Source organism: Plasmodium chabaudi (assembly GCF_900002335.3).
Source record: "Plasmodium chabaudi chabaudi strain AS genome assembly, chromosome: 12".
Lineage (NCBI taxonomy): Eukaryota > Apicomplexa > Aconoidasida > Haemosporida > Plasmodiidae > Plasmodium > Plasmodium chabaudi.
In genome coordinates, this window is record NC_030112.2 from 1,524,631 (window position 1) to 1,548,034 (window position 23,404).

Below are 23,404 nucleotides of genomic sequence, written 5' to 3' on the forward strand. Positions count from 1 at the left end.
TTAATATGATGTGTATATATGTTGTAATGTGACATTTTATTTTTAATTCAATACTGGTTTATGCTTAGAAAAGCGGGAATTTTTTTCCGAATTTTTTCTGAAAATTTTCTGAAATTTTTTCTGAATTTTTTTTCGTATTGCTTTAGCTTTTAAAAAAATATTATTGCATATGTATAGAATGCATATTGCCCTTTGAGTAATTTTTTCTTTTTAACGAAAAAAAAATATTATCAAAAAAAAATGTAAAGAAAAAAAGAAAGAGGGATAATTTTCTTTTTTTCAATCAACTCACCATTTTGTTTTTTTTTTTTTTCATTTTGGCTATCTATACATTTCTTTATTTTGAAATTTTTTAGTAATTTCTTTTCGATTTCCTGCGAAACTGTGCAGAAAGGGATAATTCAATATGGTATTTTATTAATTTAAAAAAAAATGTGATAGAACATGATAAAGATAGGAATGCAAAATGATTCAGTACAAGGAGAAGAAGAAAATGATGGGCTAGTAACGGCTAAAGAACTTTTTGAAACCCATTTAAAAGTTGATGATAGGATTAAATTAATTTTTAAAAATTTTAACTCTCAAGAATATGTTGATAATCTTATGAATAATAAATTCGATGAGGAAAATGAAAATAATAAGGAGGGTGGAATGGGTAGCAGCGATTTAAACAGTAGTAGAGTTAAAGAACCGAATGATGAAAATGGGGAAGAGGAATGGGCAGACGAACAAGAACGAATAGATTATAAAAAAGAATTAAACTTTTTAAAAGAAAATCCGTTACATATAAATAGATGGAGTAATTTTTTAGAAGCATATGATAGGGAAGAAGCTTATGAGCCATTTTTATTAATTTTTCCAAGATGTGTTAGCTATTGGACAAAATATGCAGAATTAAAAATAAAAAAAAAACAATATAAAGAAGCATATAGTATATATCGTAAATGTATAAATTCAAATATATATGATTTAAAATTATTTACATCGTTTTTATATTTTACATATCATACCTCATCTATTCATGAGTATATCAGTTTTTTATTTGAAGCTTTAAAATATGTAGGAACAGATATAAAATCTGGTTATATATGGGTTGAATTATTATATATATTAATAAAAATATATAATACAAATTTATTATTAAATAATGATATACAAAATTTATTATATGATCCATTTAAAAATATAAATCATAATAATCGAAAGAAAAATGAAAATAAAGTATTAATACCTTCGGAACAGGAACAACAAATATATAAATCTTATATACCTAAAAAAAGTGCTAGCATAAAATATATAGAGCATTATACAAGTGATGATAAATTGAAAAAATTTTATTTAAGTTGGTTAAATAATCCAACGAAATTTTTAGATAAGGTATGGAAAGGCTTTTGTTCATATGAAAAGACAACCAGCCCGAATTTTACTAATAGCTCATTATTTACATATAATAGTCAATATACAAATTCTAAAAATGCATATAAAGAATTGTGTATGCTATATAAGGAGTTATATAATTTAAAAAAATCCAAAGTTGTTATAATACCTATTAATAGTGTAAAATGTAAAATGGAAAATAATTTATTATATAAAAAATGGATGAAGATTATAAATTTTGAAAAAAAAAACCCTCTTAAATTAAAGCTATCATTAGTACGTAAAAGAATTATGTATGTTTATGAACAAGCTTTAATACATTTACAATTTAATAGTGATTTATGGTTTTCTTATTTTCAATTTTTATTACTAAATAAAAAATATGATTATGCTATTCGAATTATGAGAGAAGCAATTGAAATTTATCTTCCTTTTGATGAGTTGTTAAAATTAAATTTTGCTTATTTTTTTGAAAAAAACTCATTAATAAATCAAGCCCATTTTATATATCAACTAATGATTAATGATATTACGAAAAAAAAAAAAAAATTTTCTTTAAGTTATTTATATTCGAAAAAGGTATTTAAAAATTTGCCATATTCCTATATAAAAGGTAAAGGAAGGAAAAAAAGAAAAAGAAAGCCAAACAGCCAAAAAGACACAAACTCCAATTTGTGTAACAATGATGAAGAAGGTGATAAAAGGGAATTACCTGAGGAGGAACAGCAAGTAAAGAAAGTCAAACTGGGCGATTCAGAAATCGAAGATGTGGAAAATATCGATAGGGAAAACAATGATGATGCTAAGTTAGAGGAAATACCATTTATGGTTGATGAATATATAAAGAAAAGATTTAACCAATCAGATTATGAACAAATAGATGAAAGAAAAAAATATTTTGTAAATTATATCAATATAGACAAGAATAAAAAACGAGATTTTGTTTATACACATTTTTTAAATTTTATTAAAAGAAATTATGATGAAACAATTTGGAGATATTATGTTGGAATTATTTTAAATGAAAAAAAATGTTCACAGTATATGTATTATTATTGTGCAAATATGGAAAGAAGATTATTAAATAATGAAAAGAGAGCTACATATATTATGAATGAAGGTTATGAAAAATATTCGAAAAAAAAGAAATTTATTTTATATTATATAAGTTTTCTTTTAGAGAAAGGGAATATTGATAAAATTAGATGCTTAGTATATAAATTTATTCATAATGTATATTCTGATTTTTATAAAGAATATGATCAAAAATATGGTGGGAATAATAACATAGGTTCTGCTAACCCATCTGGTATTGATAACAGTGGTAATAAAAAGGATGGGAAAACAAAAATGACACAAAATGAGTTTAATCAATTTGAATCACGTTATTTAAAATTATTAAAAAAAAAAAATAAATCATGTGAAAAAATTTGGAATTTATTAACACAGTTAGAAATATTATATGGAGATATCCAACATATAAATAAAGTTTATGAGACTAAATTAAAATATGAGTCAGGTTATAATTTTGAAGAAAATAAAAATATTCTTTTAAATTTTGGAACTATTTCAAAACAAAGCGAAATGATGATGTTAGAAGATAATTCTATTACTGATATACTTTGTAAAGGATATTTGGAAAATTTAAAAAAAAACGATGTTGATAATATATCATATAAAATAAACTTAATTAATTCTCAGTTATTTGCTGGGACATCCTTTAAGGATACCTTCTTTTTTTTCCATCCAGGAAATAGTATTAACGTTTTATCAACGTCACCTTTTAATAATCTTAGAAATGAAAAGAAAAAAAAAAAAAAAAAAAATGATAAAGATAAATATGACAAGGAGGATGACAAAACATTCAATATTGATCAACAAGCATATAAAGATGATTCAAATTATGGTGATGAAAATGTGCCAACAAGAGCTGGTTTATATAAAAACGTTGGAAAATTACGAAGAAATATTAAAAATGAAGATGATATGGCTAGCTCAAATGGAAAAGAACACTCCCTAAACCAAAAAAGAAGAAAAAGTTTATATAATAAAAATAATCAAGTGAATGCTACATATGATTCATTTAACTTTTTGGATGCAGAATATTATACAAAAAAAAAAAAAAAAAAAAAAAATAACAACCATAATAATACTAATGATAATGTTGCCGATGGTGCTGGAGAATTATCGAAAAATATGGAAGGGAATAATCCAGTTAATTATATAAGTAGACCAGATTTAAAAATGATGTCTATATATAAGCCTTTTGAAAATATTGAGCATTTAGAAGAAGGGGAAAAAGGGGGAGGAGCAAATGCTAATAATAGAAATGCAAGACTTAATGAAAATAAATTTTTTATGAATAAATTAAATAAGGGACAAAAATTTGAAGATACAAAACTCTTTTTAAAAAGAGAATATTTCGCAATGCCAAATATTATAAATGATTTTTTAAGTTTATTACCTGAGGAAAATTCAAATTTAAAATTATCAGACAATTCAATCGACTATTTGATGACATCATTGCAGAATTTGTTTATACCCAAATTAAAGGACTTTCCCTATGAGCCCATACCAGTAAAAGATATTATTAAGCTTAAAGAAGAATTAGATAGCTAGCTTTATTTTGTGCATATGCTGATAAATTCTATCTAACCAACTTTAGCTTCCCCATTGTGGATATTTAACTATGTTGCAAAGTAATAGCAATCGGCGATATGTGAAATAATAAATAAAGAATGAAAAAAGAAATGTTTCATTTTTTTTCGTGGTGTTTTATATTGCATTTTTTTTTTAATTTTCAAATATTTTTCATAAAAATTATAAATGTGAAATAAAAAAATGGCTTAAACTATTCCAAAAATAAAGCTTTAATTTTTTGGCTTTAACCAACTTGATAAAAAAACGTATGATTTTTTATACAACTACCAAAAAAATATTACTTATATACTTAACATAAATGAAGAAAAAGTTTATGCATAAAATTTGAATCTATCATTTTTCTATATAGTTTTATTCATTTATGAACATTTTTTATCCCTTTATATAAATAAAATTGTAACTAATAAAATGCTTAAGACATTGTATAACATTTTATCTTTTCATGTATCAAATTTAAAACTTCCTTACTCTCTATATGTAAAAATAGCTAGCTGTTTTTTTTATATCCTTTCATTTTAGCTAGATGAAATAAAAAAAAAATATGTGTGCAATTTGGTTATCGATTGAAATAATTACTAAATATTCAACAATTTTAGCCATGCTGATAATTTTTAAATTAAAGAATTTTATAAAACGATGTTGTTATAATAATACATTTTTTGCTTTCCTTTGGATGTGCATATGTTCAGTTTTAAACAAAATACAAATTAGAATATGTCATTATTAACTGGTCATAATTAATTTGATCATTTTTGTTCTTAATAGCTATATGTATGTATCATATTTTTTTTTTTTTTTGTTCATAATATTATAAACATATGAATTACTTGAAATGAAAACTCTGTATGTTAATTTATAAAATTTGTAATTAAAAAAATCGTATTCTTACCTTTTTTTTCATTATATATACTTGAGTTGTTCATAAAACGAGTAAAAATTTGTATACTATATTTTGTGTTTTAAATATGGTATTTCCAGTAGGAAATTATATAATTTAAGTATTTATATATTTATGCATATATATTAATATATATTTTTTTTAAATTAATAATTTTTTTATAACATCATAAATTTGGACATATAGATTCTTATAAAACTGGATAAATACTAACAACCAGCCAAATAAAATAATTAAATAGGGCACTAATCGAATCATTGATTTTCGCTTTAATAATTCATTTTATCGTAGCAATTCGCTATTTTATTTTATTAAATAAAGTATATATGTGTGTGCTACTCCATAATTAATTTGCAACTAATTTGTCTTTCATTGCATTCGAGTCTAGGCAACGTTGATATTGTTTATTTTGGGGTGTGCATATGTTTTTTTTTAAAAACGAAAAGAAAGCATATTATGTATTCACAAAATAATAATAATTTTGTTCTATACACAGTAATATATGCATTTTTGTAATTTTATGGTGTATATCTTTTATTAAGTAGGAAAAAGGTTCATTTTCAGTGAATTTGGTACATTATCATAATATTTAGTTACAGTTTTCGGTTATTATTTTTTTAAAGCACAAACAAATATAGCTTATATGTGTATGTGCATATATTTTCCGATAATCAGCCTGTTTTTATAATATTTTTAGAAACAAAATGGATGCTACTGCGAACGATGAATGGATTGCAAGAAGAAATAGATTATTTTGTGACGTAATAAATAATTTAATAACAACATTTTATGAAATTCAATATAAATTTTTTTTTGTAAAAAAAGAATTATATAATATTAATGAATCGATAAGTCATGTAGATACAATCCAAACTATTCAATCTACCCTTTTTAATATTATTATTACTTTTGTTATTGATTGTAAAGCGCTAGTTAATCTCAAACAGATTGTTGGTAAAACATTTAATCAAGATAATTATAATTTTGTAGAAAATTATTATTACCAATTTGAAAATGAAAAATTTTTAGACTTGTTCAATAAATTAGAAGGATGTATGTTAGGGTGTGAAAAAATTAATATGTATTTGACAATTCAGATTAACAGATTAAAAAAAAGAAGAAACTATTGAGCAATTTATCTAAACACTGATGAAAATTTTACAAATTAATAAAGTATAAAAAACAAGACTAGATAAACAATATTTAAACATAATGAAAATATGGAGAATCAAAATTTAGGCAAATACCTATAAAGAGCAAGACAAATATTACGATTGAAAAGGATTTCTTAATTCAGTGGAGCTAGCGATAATTACAAGGTCTTCGATATTTTAAAGAATTAATTAAAAAAATGAATAGTTACACATATATGTATTGCATTTGTTTTTCACTTTGTTTGAATAATGTGTGTTACATATAGAATGTGTGCCATTAATTTAGATGGTATTTATAATTTTTAATCCGCTGTAGGATATATAAAATATAATGCTTTTATGCACATTGCTTTTATACATATTGCTTTTTATTTTTAAAAAATTATTACATTCATTTTATGAAATATTTTTATTATTATAACTTGCAGTAGTAAATAATTTGTTTTCTTGTGGCGGTTTAATTAAAATTATATAACCAAATAAAGAATTAAAATAGTAAATGAATAATACCAGTAAAAGCCCACCACCAAATAAAGGTTGCTTTTTTTATGGTTAGACAAATTGTATGAAAATAATATTAACTGTTAATGTTATTTCATTGCAATTATGTGGAGAGTATATTGTTTATAAATGATTGTCTTAAAAAAATATGATTAAAAAAATGTATTAAAAATAGGTAAAAAACAAACTATGCAATAAAATAAAAATTTAAAGAAATTAATAATTAAAACATTTTACTTTATAAGTAAAAATAGACATCGAAAAATTGTAATATCCACATATATTATTTCAAATGCATTTTATTTTGCACATTGTTTAATCTTTAAAAATAGGTGACTAAATTGTGTGCATTAATAATGAAAAAATTTTATATTTCCGAAAAAAAACATAAAAACAAAGAAATGAAAAAATAGTAAAGAATTAATTATTATACCAGTGGATGGTTGGAAAATGAATAGTATAATACACATTTTTTTGGTGTACCAAATTAATGGGTATTAAAATAATCTGCAAGTTCATCTCTTATTTCCATTTCTCTGAATGTATAGCCGACAATCAATTGCCAAAAGCAAATGTATGTTAATACTGATCCACTAGTATATATAAGTTCATTCGGTAAATTTTTATTAACATTTAATGTCATACCTTGTATAACTAATTCAACAATTTTTTTTGTTGCATCCAAAACAACGGCTCCTATATTATCAGTTAGTGAACGCAATTGGATATCAGTCAGCGATTTGATATATGAAAGTAAGTCATCATTATGAAAAGTTTTATTTTCTTTTAATGCTTTCAATTGATTTTCTAAAGAAGTTATTTTTTTTTTTAAAAAAATAATATAATTTTTCGTATTAATTATTGGTAAGTCTTCATTAGTGGCTTGTTTAAATTTTGTATAAAACTCTTCTCCAACATCGGTTTTTCTATTATGCTGAATTTTTGAACTATTATTATTATTATCATTTTCAGAAAGGTAATTATTATTTTGGTCATATATTGGCATATGTAAGTTGGTCGTCTCGTCTTGTATATTATTTTCATTTTTTTTCTCTTCATCATAATTTGTAATAGTATCAGGTTGTGTGTTTATTAGTTCGCCTGAATTTAATGCCTCTCCAGGTTGCTTAAAATTATCAGTAAAAATAGTATTAAAATATTTTTTAAAGTTGAAAATTTCTTTTTGATTGTTTTGATTATTTTGATCGTAAAGAGATTCATTTAGACTTAATCTATAATCAGCATTTTTTAACATATAACCAGTGAGAAGTATTTGTAAAAGGAAATTATATATTTTATCATAAGTAATTAAAACAGATATATCTAATGCATATTTTTGAATATTACCAATTATATTAAATATAATATTTTTTACAGCTTCTTTAACTCTTTCTGGTGTATTTTCAAAAAATAAGTTTATAAGTTCATTTGGTGGTATACTACATATTTTATCAAAATATTTATTATTCGTTTTTTCGAAATGTTTATTATTTGTTGGAAAAAATAATGGGAAATCATTTTTTTTTTTTGGCATAAATGCATTATTAATATTATTATTTATTGGTGAATTAGAATAATTTGAATGAATATTATATTGGTGTGGTTTATAATATCTATTTCCTTCTACACTTTTATTATCTTTCACATGATCAGTTTCATTTGGTTTATCAGGATTGAAAAAATCTTCTTCATCATCCTCTTCATCTTCATATCCTTCATATTCATCTTCTTCATCTCCGTACTCGTATTCTTCATCGTCCTCCTCTTCACCTTCATCATAATAATCGTCTTCCTCTTCCTCATAATAATTATCTCCTTCGTCCTTATAATATTCGTCATCATCTTCTTCCTCTTCGTCTTCTTCTTCTTCTTCAATATTTTCGTGGCTTCGTTTTTCTTTTTCGATGTCTGCATCATTTTCTATAGTAGTTTGTTTAGTATTCCTTTTGTTTATGACATGTTTTTTTTTTTTTTTTCCCTTGATATTTGCTTTTTCTTTGGTCAGACTATTTATATGTTTTAAAATTTCTTTCCGTCGTTTATCTTCCAAATGTTTTTTCCATTTTTCTCTCTTTTCCAAGTTCGTATCATTTTGATCTTTTTTTAAAATAGGGTCCAAGCTTGTATTTAAATTTGTTGGGTTATCTTCTTTTCCATCATTTTGTAAGGTGTTATCAAAAAGTCGAAATTTATTTAGGTTAAAAAATTCTGGAAAATTATGATTGTTCTTAAAAAAATCGACAGTATTATTATTTATTATTATAGAATTATTGTTTATTTTTCGGAATGCTAAAATAGTGTTTTTTTTAAATAAATTGTTTATTTTTGTTGAATGCCTGTTTGGTATAAAGAGATATATTTTTTTTTTTTTTGAGTAGCTAGCTATTTTTGGAAATATTTTATCAATGGGAAGAATATCCTTTTGGCATTTGACCTGCTCAAACTTGACAATATAAATAACTGATAGAGCAATAAAACATTCCACAACAATTACATAAATGGATCTTAGCATGATACGGGTATATTTTATTTTGTGTGTTTTATGTTGGTTGTTTTTGTGTGTGAGTTATGTTAATATATTTGTCACTACGACAAAGCGATTTTTATTTCCTTCATAGCATGGATATGATGGAAAAAACTGTTGAATACAGCTGAGTAGTAACATAACTGAATTTAACAAAATATTTTTATTTCATTTTATTTTTCTCCACTCTCTAAAATTATACTAGTTCGGAATTTATTTGATCAATAATGGGTTTATAAAAATTTATCAGTAAGATTATTTTTTTTTTAATATTTTGAATTTCATTTTTTTTCACTTGCATTTTTTATATTATTTATTTGTTGAAATATAAAAAATTGGCATAAACCAATGGCTATATTTTTAAAGGTAAAATTTGGTCGAAATAAAAAATGCAAGTGAAAAAAAATGGAATTCTTATTGCTTATAATTACGGATATGAACATGTTAAGTAAAATAAAAAATGAAAATAAAAATTCAATTTAATTTTGACACATAGTTAAGAAAAGGAACAAAATAATTAATATTAATTAAAGAAATAATTATATAATGAGAGTAATAAAATGTATAGCTATTATAATTTATATGTAAATAGGGATATAGGGGAAAATATATTACCTATTCGAATTTGATTTACCTTACAAAATATGTTAGTTAAATTCATAGAATTTTATTTATGGCAATATATTATATACATTATATGAATTACAAAAATATATATGTGTATTAAATATTTGGAGATAAACATGTGTTATATTATGCGAACCATATTGGTGTGCTTTCATAGGAGTGGATTATATGTGGAACCCAAAATGAAAAAGGGGAAAACGATAGTTGGTTTTCATTTTAAAAGTAATGAATTATTTAAATAGGAAAGATAAGTTTTCCTTTTGAATAAAGTTTAAGAAAAAATATAATAATTCAATCAAATAAAACATAAATAAACAAAAACAAAAAAAACGAGAAAATTGTTATAACACTTTTTGTATGTATTTCGGCTAAAATGAGGAATGCAATTGGATGTGCAGGTTTACATTTGATTATTGTCTTTTTTTCTAATTCCTTTTATATATACTTGAAAATGCATCGCTTTTACCTACTTTGCTATTATTTCCATCATCCATATTTTTTTTTGTAACGGAAAAAGTCGTAGAACCTAAAGCTATGGAACCCCTGTCTGCATCTTCAATATTACTATGCTCATAAGGCCTTGAAAATTTATTTGAATATTTTAATTTCCAATTTAATAAGCTTTGCGAATTTCTAATTGCTCTAGTATTTAAACTTAATAAAGAAGGGGCCATATTATTAATAGAACTAGCAGCATATTTGTCTGCTGTATTTATATAATTTTCAGAATATTTAAAAGTATTTTTAATTAATGATTCATGAGGATTTCCTTTTAAAATAGATTTCGAAATATGCTTCAGATATTTTTTATTTTTTTTTAATTGATCATGTTTACTATTATTATTTGTATTCATATTTGAACTTAAAATATCTTTTATTGTAACTTTATCATATTTCCAATATTGTTCTATAGATATATTATTTAAGGGTTGAAAATATAGATACCATTTTTTGTTATTATTTGGATCATCATTATTATTTAATAAACTTTCTTTATGTTTTATTTTGTTACTATAATCGTAATATATATTATCTAAATTTAAATTATTTAATACTTTATTTTTCAGTTTTCTTAAATTCTCTTTTGACTCTAAGATGTCGTCCATGCCATTTATATCTCGTTCCTTTGGGGGTTCGAATGGGCAGTACTTTTTGAACTCCATCCCGGCCAAAATTTGCCGTAATTTTTGTCGTAATTTTGGCTGTAATTTTTCTGTAAATTTTGATGGTCGAGTTTGCGGTATTATCTTATGTTTGCATTCCCTATTAGTGTGATAATTTTTTATTTCAGATATTTTTTTCCACGTGTTTTACGTCTTTATCGTTAGTGTATGTTGTGACATACCTTTTCTTACACTCTTTTTGTGAATACTGTAGGTATGCCGATTTATGTGCCTCATGAGGTTGTAAATTTTGAAACACACATAAGGATCTTCATAAATATAGGGATATAAATTGGTGTTTTAGAAATGGCCTTATTTTGCCATACTTTGAATGATATTTTTTTTCATTTCTCAATTTTTTTTTTTTTTTTTAATATTTTTTAAAAATTTACTACAAATATGTTTTCTTTTTTTCCCTTATTATTATAATATTTTCCACATAAAAAATAAATATATACTCATAAATATTTATATTTACACAAATATATATAATTATATGTAAAATATGTAAATAGTAATAAGGCAATATGCTATTGCATTACTTGTTTGGTATTTTTATATTACAATTTTTTTATTTCTATTTTTTTTTTTTTTTTTTTTTTTTCAGTTCTATTCCGTGCCAATATGCCTTCAATTTACATTGCTTTTTTAAGAATATTTTTTATGAAATATATATTAATTTTTTTAAAGGTTATTAATATAGTTTTTTATATTTTTTAAATAAGTTGTTGTGGTAAATTTTCCATTGATTTGGGTATGAAAACTTGACCGAATATTAGAGAGTTTTTCTCTTTTGTTTTTAGGCTTTTTAGGAGAATAAAAAAAAATTATATAGTAATGCATAAATATACTGTAGCAAATGCTAAGACTTAGTAACCTATAATTCAAGACTTAGAAGAAGTATAGTTTTTATATATAAAATAAGAATGTGCAAGAGTATTTGTTAATTTTGTTCGAGCTTCAAAATTTTCTAAAATAGCTATATAACATAATTAATAATAGCTTTATAAGTTAACTTTTTATATTATGAAAGGAATAATATTGATTGGATATTTATTACTTATAGTATGTTTAAATTATTTTTATGTTCAAGGAGCATTTTTTTATGTAAAAGAGGGTACTGAAAAATGCTTTGTTGAGAATGTTGCAAAAAATGTTATTATAGTAGCATCATATGATAATTATGGAGCAAAGGGTTAGTAAATTTGTTTTTTTATTTTTCTTTACTCTTACATGTGTACGTTGGATTGTTTATGCACATGCTTATATAAATTTACAAACTTATTTTTTCCTATAAATTAACAGAACTAAAATGCTTGATCAATGTGAAAAATAAAAAGGGACATGTTTTGTATACCCACGATGCATCACAAATGAGCAGAGGTAAGATATAGTTTAACGAAATCATATTCTATTATGTCATTGTCGGTAAATATTTTTATGCGTTTTTCAAAATATTATTTAGGAAAAATATCGTATATGGCAAAATCAAGTGGACCACACTATGTCTGCATTTTATGCCCTTCAAATAACTGGTTTAAAGATACTTCAGTAAAATGGAAATTGTCAATTGAAGCTGGTGGGATAGATATCGATTTAAATGATGCTGCAAAAAAATCAGAACTAAGTAAAACAATAAGTGCTTTACAAAGCTTAAAAAAAAAATTCAGTTCTATGAAATCACAGCAAGCGCATCAAAAGCTAATAGTAAGATTTGCTCTCTTATTTTGTTTCAGCATGTGTAGTGGTGTTATATATTTTTCATTTTTTGTGTTGTATCATATGAAAATATAAACACTTGTTATGCATAAATATGAGTCTCTTTATTTTTTATCGTAGGCGGACAATATGCATGAGCATAACAAAAACGTTCATAAAAATATGATCTATTGCTACATTATAGAAATTATTATTTTAATAATAATAACAGGGTATTCTATAATGCATTTAAAGAATTACTTTAAAGCGAACAAATTAATGTGACATGCCCTAATGCATCCGTATTGCATATATGTCGTATATTATTATTGATAATGCCATTTTATATATAATTTTTTTTTTTGAAAAATTTAAAGTGAAACACTTGTTTGAGTAAAAAATAAATTAATCTATATATTTAAAAAAATAAAAAAATATTTCTACATTTTTACAATTAAAAAAAAAGTATACGCACATACATGCGTGTAATATTTGATAGGCAATTTAGACCAATTTAAAAAAAAATTAAATAATAAAAATAGCGAATGAAAAATAAATATATATTTGTAACAGCTTAAAGAAAAAAATGGAAAAATAAAACGAAAAAAACGTAAAATAATTTTATAAATCAGCATTTATAAACTATCCTATCCTTTTTGACGTAGTAAATTGGGGCACCATCCATTTCGTTCAAGGAGTTAATAATTTTTCGTAGGGTCGCGATATCCAACTTCGCAAGGTGGGGCATCTTTTCTTTGTTGCCCAAGATTATCTGAAAACGTGTGAAAACGTGTGAAAACATGTGAAAACGTGTGAAAACGTGTGAAAAATACAAGATGAATGTATGAAAAATGCATGAGAAATGTATGAAAAATGAATGAGAAATGTGTGAAACATGTGCGAAATGAATGGGAGGCGTACCAAGTCGAGAAGGGCTTCGTCTCGCAATCCGTCACCGGGGTCGTTGAGGGTAACATTTTCAACGATCAATCTTTCTATTTCCTTAACGTCGAGAGGTGTGGCTTTGGCACTAGCAGATTGGTGGTCGTCTATCATTAGGTTATCATCCTGGCCATCTTTTGATTTACTTGTTTTATTTTTTTTTCTACTAGTAGTTTGTTTTTCAGCTGTTCTTTTTTTTGCTTTATTTTTATTTTTTTTGATTGGTTTATGAATATATTCTTCATCATCGTCATCATCATATTCTTCCTCTTCTTCATCTTCTTCATACTCGTCTTCTGATTCAACAATTTCTTCTCCAAATAGAGTATACATTAATAATTTTTTAGCATAATTGACATCAACACTTGTTACATATCTATTTAGTTTTAATTTTGCATGAGATGAAGCTATACGAATAATGGCTTCTAAAGTTCTTGGTGTAACACCTTGTATAATTTTATTGTGAGAATACTTAGAAGCTTTTTCTCTTAAGTCTGCATATAATTCGGTAATAACTTCACATGCTTCATCACTAACTTCTGGATATGGCTTCCATCCATCAGTTCTTTGTTTTTCATTATAAAATACATTTTTAACATAGTGTAAATATTTTTTAAAAAATGGAACAGTTAATATTTCATGTTCTACACCATCTTTATCATAATATATCATTTCATCTCTGTTTGCAAATATAGGAGTTTCAAATTCTTCATTATCTTGAGCATTATTTGGATCATTGTTATTATTATTGTTTACTTCTCTTTCATTATATATACTAATATGTTGAGCCTTTTGATTAATATCATAGCTATCTGCTTGTATAACAAAATTCTTTTGGCTATTTCGATTTTCATTTAAAATTGGTTTTGCCTTTTCTGTAACATTTCTTAAAACAGATTCTGCAATTCTTTCATCATCTTTTTCAGTGGTACTATCTCTAACTAAAAATATTAAATCGAAACGAGAAAGCAAAGATGGTTCAAATTGCAATTGTTGTCCCATATCAAGCGAATCATTCCAGCAACCATATAATGGGTTGGCTGCTGCTAAGACGGTACATCTAGCATTTAATGTGGTGTGTATACCAGCTTTTGCAACAGTAACAGTTTGTTGTTCCATAACTTCATGAATTGCTACTCTATCAGTTTGTTGCATTTTATCAAATTCGTCAATACATACAACCCTTCGATCACCCATAACCATAGCACCTCCTTCAACAACACGTTCACCGGTATCTTGGTCAGTCACAATAGCTGCGGTTAAACCGACACCTGATGAACCTCTACCTGTTGCTGAAACAGTACCTGGCATGATACTCATAACATAACGCAATAATTGTGATTTACCACAACTTGGATCACCAACCAACATGATATGTATATCTCCTCTTATATGATGAGAAGGTAATGCACGTTCTGTACCTCCTGCTAACATAAGTACAATTCCCTTTTTTACAATATCTTGGCCACATATAGATGGAGCAAAAGAATAACCTAATATATCAATAGTGTTTTGTTTTTTTGCAAATGCATGGAAATTTTTTTTATCAGCTTCAGAAATAAATAAATTAGTATCATATGTTTCTTTATTTTTAACCAAAACATTGTTAGCTATTAAAAATGATCTACCTAATCCACTATTCGTACTATTTGCTTGTCCACAGCTAGCTCTATAAACACCCCAAACTCTAACTCGATCTCCACATTTTACAATATCACATAAATCATCTTCTACTATTACTTCTACCCATCTTGGCATTTGGCCTGTTGGTGCATCTTCCGGTGTTTCTTGAATAACAAATTTTTGATGATTTTTATATTTACATAATCCTATTTCATGTCTGTGCATAATTTTTCCTTCTGGATCTGAGGCTGGAGGTCTTCCAGAATCTTTTGCTGTTTTATCAAAATCGGTTATATCATAATGTGGTCTTAAATGAACAGTTTTTTCTTCGCTTCGAACATCTGCATTTATATCATGTACAGCTTCACCAATATAAACAGATTGAACTAACTTAGGTTGAACTGTAGAACATTTATTTACTACACCTTCTACTGCAACTAATTTATTAATCATCGAACTTTGTAAACCTCTTGGAGTTACATGATGTCTACCTAACCAACCAGATATACCTATTTTGGGGCATTCAATATCTATTTTACTATCTTGAGATTTCCATAATTCTTTTATAGCAGCTTGATATGCTGGTAATGCTAAATAAGGTTCTTTTATTAAACATTTGGCTAGTAATTCAAATTGTTCATTACCTGTTTGAAAATTATTGATATTACATATTAATCTTTGATGTATTATTATGTTAGGTATATTTTTATCTACCATCTTATTATATTCTTCTATAGCATCAGCTCTTAATTCTGTTATTTTTTGATGTATATATTTATTTGTCTGAACAAATAATAAGAAACCTTCTAACAATTGTTTATATTTTTGTTGTGTAAAAACAACACTTTGTCTTCCTGACTCGTATTCACTAATAATATTATCATTTATTTTTTGAAGTTTTCTTTCTTTACTTTCCTTATCCAATCGCATTGAATTATCTAAGATTGATGAATTATTTATGGAAGAATCCATTAGTGTATAATTTATCAGTGAATTATTGTATGCCCGAAAATCGGACCTCCTTGATGGAGTAACACTTTTTTGTATGCTCATGTTTTCCATTTTGCCAATTGTATATATATATGATAAAGTTATAAATAATTATATGATTGTAAAATTGACATGAAAGATTTTTTAATAGACTTATAAACGGTTTCTTCCAGAGGGGGAAGAGTTATTATAAATACAAAGTAAAATAAAAAAAGGAAGATATAAAAAAAAATGATAAAGTATACGATATTGAAATTATATTACATGGTATGTAATAAAAACATTAATAAATAGTATTTAAAATGTGTATTAAACAGAGTTGGCATTTGATTAATGGGGAAGTAATAATACAAGCGCACACACACACACGTACTATGAATATATGGGTGTTTATACTACTATTGAGTGTAGTATCAAATGCAGTAATAATAATATAAAAGCTATGGGCGCATGTATATTAGCATTGTATGCCAATCGTTTTCGTGTGTAATTATGTATTATGTATATATTTTTTTTATATTTTATATATTTTTTATAGCTTTTAAATTATTTAATAAAAATAATTAAAAGGCTTTATGCGCTTAGTACTTGAATATATGCATACTATTTTTTATGACAATTAAAAAAAAAATAATAATATTCACATTTTATCAGGAACAGAAAACGATATGCATATTAAAATACGCAAACATGAAAATACATGAATTAAGATTATGTCCACATTATTGTCATATATTACTTTTTTTTTATATTAAAAAGGGAGAGAAAACATATGAAATTGTTATAAAAATAAATAATTTCATATTTTATTCATTATATAATAAAGGAAGAAAAAGTTAAATATTTTTACAAAATATTATACACATTTAATTGCACATTAGGTATTAAAATACGTCGCATATTTTTCGCATGTAATGTTTTTATATTGATAAAAATAGTTTGGGGTGACAAAATAAGCGTTCACAAGTGCGTATGAAAAAGGAAAAAATAATGAAAAAAAAGTATATATGTATTTTTTTTATTCGTAATTTATTTGAAAGTGTCTTAAAATGGATTATAATTTTAGGAGTCCTTGGACATGCATATTAATATGTGTATTTTTTTCCGTATTTTTTTTCCGTATTTTTAAGTGAACATTTTCGGGGATACTATTTTGAATTAATAAAAAAAATAATATCTCTACACAGTTTTAAGTATAAACACAAAAAATGGATAGTGTAAAATTTGTATTTATAATTATATATACATAACGATTTAGTATTACGATTATTTTAATGTTTGTAATAGGAAAAGGGGTGTATATTTGGACATGAAATAGTTTCGAGAAAATACTATTACCAATGGTTAATGAACAGTTTTAATTTTAACATATATATATATAGTAATTTTTTATTATATTATGGAATAAAGTATTACATTTTCTTCTTTAAAAAATTTATACGTAAAGGGTAAAAAAGAAAAATAAAAAAACATAAATATTTCACATATATTTTCTTAAGCACTATAATATAAAAATAGGAATAATAATTTTGTAAATTTATAATAGGTGTAAAAAATAGTATATTAAATAAAATATAATAAAAAATAATGTAATGAATATTACACATTCATATGCCCACATATATATGATTGTATGTACAAATAATCTTATAGCTATGTATTTATGAAAATATACATAGGTAAGCTTATGTTTGTGTAATTTTATAAAAAAAATCTAATTAATAATGAACATGGTAATAATGCTAGCAAGAAATCTGACTGATTTTATATGGCACTATTGGCATACATTTTATTCCATTCTCTTGCAACATTTTCAGCATCCTTTTTATCTTGTTTAAAGTGCTCAGCAACTTTTGAATCTAAAGGGTCATCAGGTTCTGGTGATGATAACAAAGCTTGTATACTCAGTAGTACTGTTCTTATTTGTAATGCTGGACTCCATTTATCTTTTAATATATCTAAGCAAATTCTTCCTAACTTATCCTATAAAGTTTGGAAACGTACAAGCATGTCAATTTGCTAAAAAAATAGTCTAGCACACACGTAGGTCCAAGTTTCTATGCTTTCCCCAATTCATATAATTTGTTAAATGCATATGAAAAAGGTTATAAGTGTGTAGGTATATCACAAATGGTGTCATAACGACACTTTTTGAACTTACAATATTGGGGTGATATATTTTTGTTAGAAATCGAACTTTTGGCGGTTCCATTGGATATTGTTCAGGCAAAAACAGTTCTAACTTATAGGAGCCACCTATGGGAAGCAAAAGGGGTGAAGTAACACATTTATACTTTACACTAATATTTTGCATTATACTATTATAAAAAAATAGTGCGCATGCTTATGCAAACCTTCATATGGAGTCCCTTCAGGTCCATTTATTAAAATATCAAAGTGCCTGTAGTTTTCGGGAACAGGGGCAGCAACAATACCTGGGGCTATACATAAAAAAAAAACATACATATAGTTGTATATATATAAGATAGTAATTGTATGTAAAAAAAGTAAAATTAACATAAGTATTTGTAATGTGTGAAGGTATGTGATAATGCTACTAATTTGTTTTGCTTTTACGTGGTTCATTTGCTAAATTTTGTGTTTCCTTTATTATCCTTCTTGGTATTGACATATTCTATAAGTTGTTTATATATATTCAAACAAGAGAAAAATTGGAAAAAATAACGGAAAGAAAAGCGGAAAGTAGAATATGTTAGGAAAAGGGGTTAAACAGATTATAGGGTGTTATATATATTGTCTCTGAATAAAAAAAAATCGTTTATTTATTTTATTATATTCCATGTGTGGATAAGGAAATGGTGAGAAACAAAAAAATAATAAATGATCATAAATAAGCATGAATGAGCATGACCAAGCATGGGTGAGCATAAAAAAATATATAATATATACTATATAGTATTAATTTTTTTAAGCAATCTTTAACCTTTTTGACTTTAATTTTTTCTGATATTTCAAGAGACTTTTCATTATATTATAATATTCTACCAAATGACGTATTATTGATATAATATAAATAATACAAGAAAATGAAAAGAAATAATACGCCGTTTTAATTATTACTAAAATTGTTTATTTGTGATTATTTTTTTTTATTATATATTTCCAATATTATTGTGGAATAGCTGTGTTAGTTTTCTACGTATTTTTTGGTGGCTTCATTATAATTTGACCGTTATATATGCATAAAATAATTATTATATATATGTACATAAAATATTTTATATATAATATAGTTTTCCCCCTTTGTAAGGGTATATATATATTAAATAAAACCACCTAAAATGAATATATATAAGCACCTTAATAAAAAAATTGCTTTATAAAAATTTTCATGCTTTATTTGTTACTAGCTTTTTTGTTCTTATTTAATGTGGAACCTTTTTAATCATAATTATTTATATTCACAAATAATCATAAAAATTAAAACTGTTGGAAAAACAATTTTTATTAACAAACAAAATTGTAATAAATAAATAAATAATTTTTTTTACGTGCTTTTGCCATTTTTTTCAATACAATTCTATATTATAAATAGCTGGAAAAAAACAGAATATTTTTTACATATAAAAAAGGTGTTTAGTAAAAGGCAATATGGGTGTAGATTCTTTTGCTATTAAAATATATTCTTATTGCATATACTTAAGTATATATAATTTTACAATGATTTATTTAATTGGGTGAATAAACCAAATTACACAAATATGGGTTATCTTAGCATATGTAAAAATATTTGACGCATCCAATAGTCACATATTCAAATTTACACTAAAATTTTTGCATAAATGAATATCCTTAATAGACTTATTCAAGGAATAAGGGATAGGCATCCTTTTAACTACAATTTTTCAACCACCAAATATATGCATATGATATAAAACGTAGCAGCATGATGCTATTTTAGCGTAAGGAAAATAATTTCTTAACATTTCCAGACGCATTTAACTTAAGTTCACTACCTATAAATGGGCAAGTGAATTTTCGAAATTTTTTATTATTTATAATTTATCAAGTTTTATAAAAAAATGTAAATAAATACAACTAGCATATGAAGTAATAAAAAAATCATTATATTATATAGGTATATTTTTGACGGTGTGTGATGTAGATTGAGATTGCCATTTGTCATATTATTTCTACGATTTAAATAATCAAGCATTATAATCAATGAGTAGGGGAATACGATAGTATGTATGAATATACGAATTTGTTGTGTGTATATGTTAATATGGGAGTGTTAATAAAAATACAAATTAAAGGGTCAATAAATGTGTATAAGCACATGAAAAATGGTTAGGCAGAATTCTTGTTTAATTCATCTTGTGTGCAAGATAGTGTTTTCCTTTTGTATAATAATAATACAGCTGTATTATAATCACTGCATCCTCCAAATAAATCAAGAGAGGAAAAGTTGTGAAGACTTACTTTATCATCATCCATTTTAAACCATGATGGTTCATTATTACTTTTATTTTTTTTAACTCTTGGACCATTATCATCATATTCTGAATCTTTATTTATACGGTTTCGCATTTTTTTCCATGCAATATAATGACCACTCTCTTCATTTCTTCCTTTATGTGTAATAACTGATATTAATTCGTATTCTCCATTGGGAATTTCAACGAATTCTTTTTTTTCATCAAGCTGAGTAGGTGGATTATCACATTCATTTGTTTCTTCCTGTGCATTGGGTGTTTTAATATCCTTTCTGTTCATAATAATATTTCGAGCGATTTTTAGATCAGCTTTTACTTTATCGGAACAGAAATCATAAATATCAAATATTTCTGGGAAGGAAACTTTTCTACATATTTTGGCAGTAACAACAGAAACAGTATTACTTGTGTCAACAATTCGTTTCGATTCAAAACGTAAGAAATGCACAATTAAATAAGGAGGTAATGAATCAATTTCTGATTTTTTTTCATATAATGTATCTTCTTTATCATTTTCATTTTTTTTTTTTTTAATTTTTTCAATTAACGATAATCTAATACCTTCATGAAGATGATTTACTGGGGTATTTTGTGTTCCCATATAGCAAATTAATTTGTTATGAAATTCTTCTGTTAGTTCGAAGCTGTCATCTTGTTGTTCTTCTGTTGTTTGTGAATTTGAATTTTCTGTTGATTCTTTTTTTTTATTTGGATCATCATCCTGATCATTTTGTTCTATACATTTAATTTTTCCAACTGTTTTAAATGAGAAAAGCTTATCAATAATTTTCGATTCTGTATGTTCATTTAAGGAAGTAAGAATGGCATTCATACATTCTTCTGCATCTTGTTGTGCATATTGTTTTGTTCTTACATTGACCGTTTTAAATTTAGGAAAAACATCTCTAAAGGCTTTTAATAATTCTAAAGGAACATATGGCTCCGATGATTTTCCAAATGTTTGAGAAAAATGTATATAACAATCAAATAATATATCTTTATTTGATCTGAATCCAAGTTTTTGTTTTTTTTTTATATTACATAAAAATTCTCCTAAGTCATTAAAAGAAGTTAAAAATTGCAAAACGGCATTAAAATAGCAAGTGTTCCCTAAATTTACTATACCTTGATCTTCGAAAATAATATTTTTATCTTCGTTAAATTTTTCTTTATCTTCTTTTGATAAATCTTCTAAAAATGTAATTTTATCAGGTTTTTCAGCTAATGCTTCTGAGGACCCTACTAACATAATTTTGTCATTATTTTTTATGTTCAATGTGTGTAAATCGGTGTCATCTTTTATGAGCCCCTTGTACATTAGCTTTTGCTTTTCTGTGGGAACCGCAGTTAGTTTCCTAAAGGGTTGGAAATGGTGGAAGTGTTGGAAATGGCTAATGAATAAACACGCCTTAGTCAAATGGTTCACGCACATATAGACAAAAACACGTTTGCATAATTTTTTTGTAAAACAAAAGTTTAAGGAATAAAAAAGAAATAAGTATCAAATTAAATGTATGCACATTATTTAAATAGGCACTTTAAAAATGTCTATTTGTCCGGTCTATATAGAATAAGAGAAAAATACAAAATAGAATAAAGCCACACACACATGTACATATATATTTATATTGAATTACCATAACTGCTCTTTAAATGATGTTATTGGTTCGTTTATGTTAAGCTCGAGATCATTGTAAACATTTGTTTTCCATTTGACTGTTACCTTAACTATTGTCATTTTTTATCATATATATTTATATGGGCATATATATATTATATCTGTTTTTTTTATACAAATTTCGATTTCTTTATAATAAAACAAAAAAATCATAAAAATACAAAAAAATAAAATTAAAAAAATATTATTATATAATATGATTAATACAAAATTGTATTATATAGCCATATAAATGCTAGTCAGCTCACAATTGAAATGTGAAATTACAATATTTCTTATTATTGTAGCATACAAATCGATTTTTCAAAAAAAAAATACCATATACACTATTAATAAGATAAATAATTGCTATAATAATATGGCTATAATTATATGTAAAAAGAGAAAATAATTAAAATGCCAATTCATAATAACTAAATTAACTGGAATTAAATTTTAAGAAAGTAAAGCACAGAAAAAGGTCGTTATATATAAAGAAATAATTTCACTATAGGGATATTATTATGGATCAAAATTAAAAAAACAAAAAAGTATATAATAAAAGGAAATAATTTGAAAATTGAAAAGTGTAATAATGTTATAACCTTAGAACGGAATTTCATTTAATAATTTTACTTTATTTTTCTGATTCATTTAAAATAATACAAAAAGGGAGAGCTTGTTAAAGCTGATAAATAATTGAAATTTTCATTCTAAAATCGAATAATATATATACACTCTCATTTGTCACTATTTTTTTAGCTATACATTCTTATGCTGCATATATATAAGACTACTAAATTTGGTAAGTCTTGTAGTAAATCTAAAACTGTAGTTCATAATAATATACATGTGTGTGTATGAAAAATGTAAATTAGGAAAAAACAATTGTGTTATATTAATGCTAGTTGTGAAATGGGATCAAGAATGTGTATGAACATAATTTTGCTTGGCAACAATTTAATTTAGTATTAACAAGGGAGTAATGTTTTATATGTATAACAGATTAACGAGGTGGATATGTAGATATTTTTGTAGGGTTGGTAATAATCTTAAAATTGCGAAAAAATATATATTCATTTAAAGTGTTAATGGTTAAAAGATTGATTATTTGATAGTTTGAAAAAAAGTT

The 23,404-nt window shown here is 24.8% G+C and overlaps 8 protein-coding genes across 8 annotated transcripts; 3 read left to right on the forward strand and 5 right to left on the reverse strand.

Annotated features, from left to right (window-relative positions):
- Nucleotides 1-459: 459 nt before the first annotated feature.
- On the forward strand, nucleotides 460-3,996 carry PCHAS_1241700 (conserved Plasmodium protein, unknown function; the record flags this gene model as incomplete). Its single annotated transcript, XM_739501.2, has 1 exon — nucleotides 460-3,996. One exon carries the CDS (start codon nucleotides 460-462, stop codon nucleotides 3,994-3,996), a length of 3,537 nt encoding a protein of 1,178 aa, XP_744594.2.
- Nucleotides 3,997-5,640: 1,644 nt separating this feature from the next.
- PCHAS_1241800 (conserved Plasmodium protein, unknown function) lies at nucleotides 5,641-6,066 on the forward strand (the record flags this gene model as incomplete). Its single annotated transcript, XM_737017.2, has 1 exon — nucleotides 5,641-6,066. The coding sequence occupies one exon, from the start codon at nucleotides 5,641-5,643 to the stop codon at nucleotides 6,064-6,066; it is 426 nt and encodes a 141-aa protein (XP_742110.2).
- A 1,012-nt stretch (nucleotides 6,067-7,078) lies between these two features.
- Nucleotides 7,079-9,103, reverse strand: PCHAS_1241900 (conserved protein, unknown function; the record flags this gene model as incomplete). Its single annotated transcript, XM_740950.2, has 1 exon — nucleotides 7,079-9,103. The coding sequence occupies one exon, from the start codon at nucleotides 9,101-9,103 to the stop codon at nucleotides 7,079-7,081; it is 2,025 nt and encodes a 674-aa protein (XP_746043.2).
- A 1,064-nt stretch (nucleotides 9,104-10,167) lies between these two features.
- PCHAS_1242000 (conserved Plasmodium protein, unknown function) lies at nucleotides 10,168-10,905 on the reverse strand (the record flags this gene model as incomplete). The annotated part of the gene is made up of 1 exon (XM_740951.1): nucleotides 10,168-10,905. The coding sequence occupies one exon, from the start codon at nucleotides 10,903-10,905 to the stop codon at nucleotides 10,168-10,170; it is 738 nt and encodes a 245-aa protein (XP_746044.1).
- Nucleotides 10,906-11,931: 1,026 nt separating this feature from the next.
- Nucleotides 11,932-12,888, forward strand: PCHAS_1242100 (transmembrane emp24 domain-containing protein, putative; the record flags this gene model as incomplete). Its single annotated transcript, XM_016799011.1, has 4 exons — nucleotides 11,932-12,100; nucleotides 12,211-12,288; nucleotides 12,371-12,612; nucleotides 12,745-12,888. 4 exons carry the CDS (start codon nucleotides 11,932-11,934, stop codon nucleotides 12,886-12,888), a joined length of 633 nt encoding a protein of 210 aa, XP_016654362.1.
- Nucleotides 12,889-13,231: 343 nt separating this feature from the next.
- On the reverse strand, nucleotides 13,232-16,230 carry PCHAS_1242200 (DNA replication licensing factor MCM3, putative; the record flags this gene model as incomplete). The annotated part of the gene is made up of 2 exons (XM_016799012.1): nucleotides 13,232-13,375; nucleotides 13,525-16,230. 2 exons carry the CDS (start codon nucleotides 16,228-16,230, stop codon nucleotides 13,232-13,234), a joined length of 2,850 nt encoding a protein of 949 aa, XP_016654363.1.
- Nucleotides 16,231-17,922: 1,692 nt separating this feature from the next.
- On the reverse strand, nucleotides 17,923-18,790 carry PCHAS_1242300 (ubiquitin-conjugating enzyme E2 N, putative; the record flags this gene model as incomplete). The annotated part of the gene is made up of 4 exons (XM_016799014.1): nucleotides 17,923-18,141; nucleotides 18,320-18,414; nucleotides 18,513-18,599; nucleotides 18,736-18,790. 4 exons carry the CDS (start codon nucleotides 18,788-18,790, stop codon nucleotides 17,923-17,925), a joined length of 456 nt encoding a protein of 151 aa, XP_016654364.1.
- Nucleotides 18,791-20,469: 1,679 nt separating this feature from the next.
- On the reverse strand, nucleotides 20,470-22,353 carry PCHAS_1242400 (ubiquitin carboxyl-terminal hydrolase 14, putative; the record flags this gene model as incomplete). Its single annotated transcript, XM_733277.2, has 2 exons — nucleotides 20,470-21,970; nucleotides 22,253-22,353. The coding sequence occupies 2 exons, from the start codon at nucleotides 22,351-22,353 to the stop codon at nucleotides 20,470-20,472; spliced, it is 1,602 nt and encodes a 533-aa protein (XP_738370.2).
- Between the last annotated feature and the right edge of the window lie 1,051 nt (nucleotides 22,354-23,404).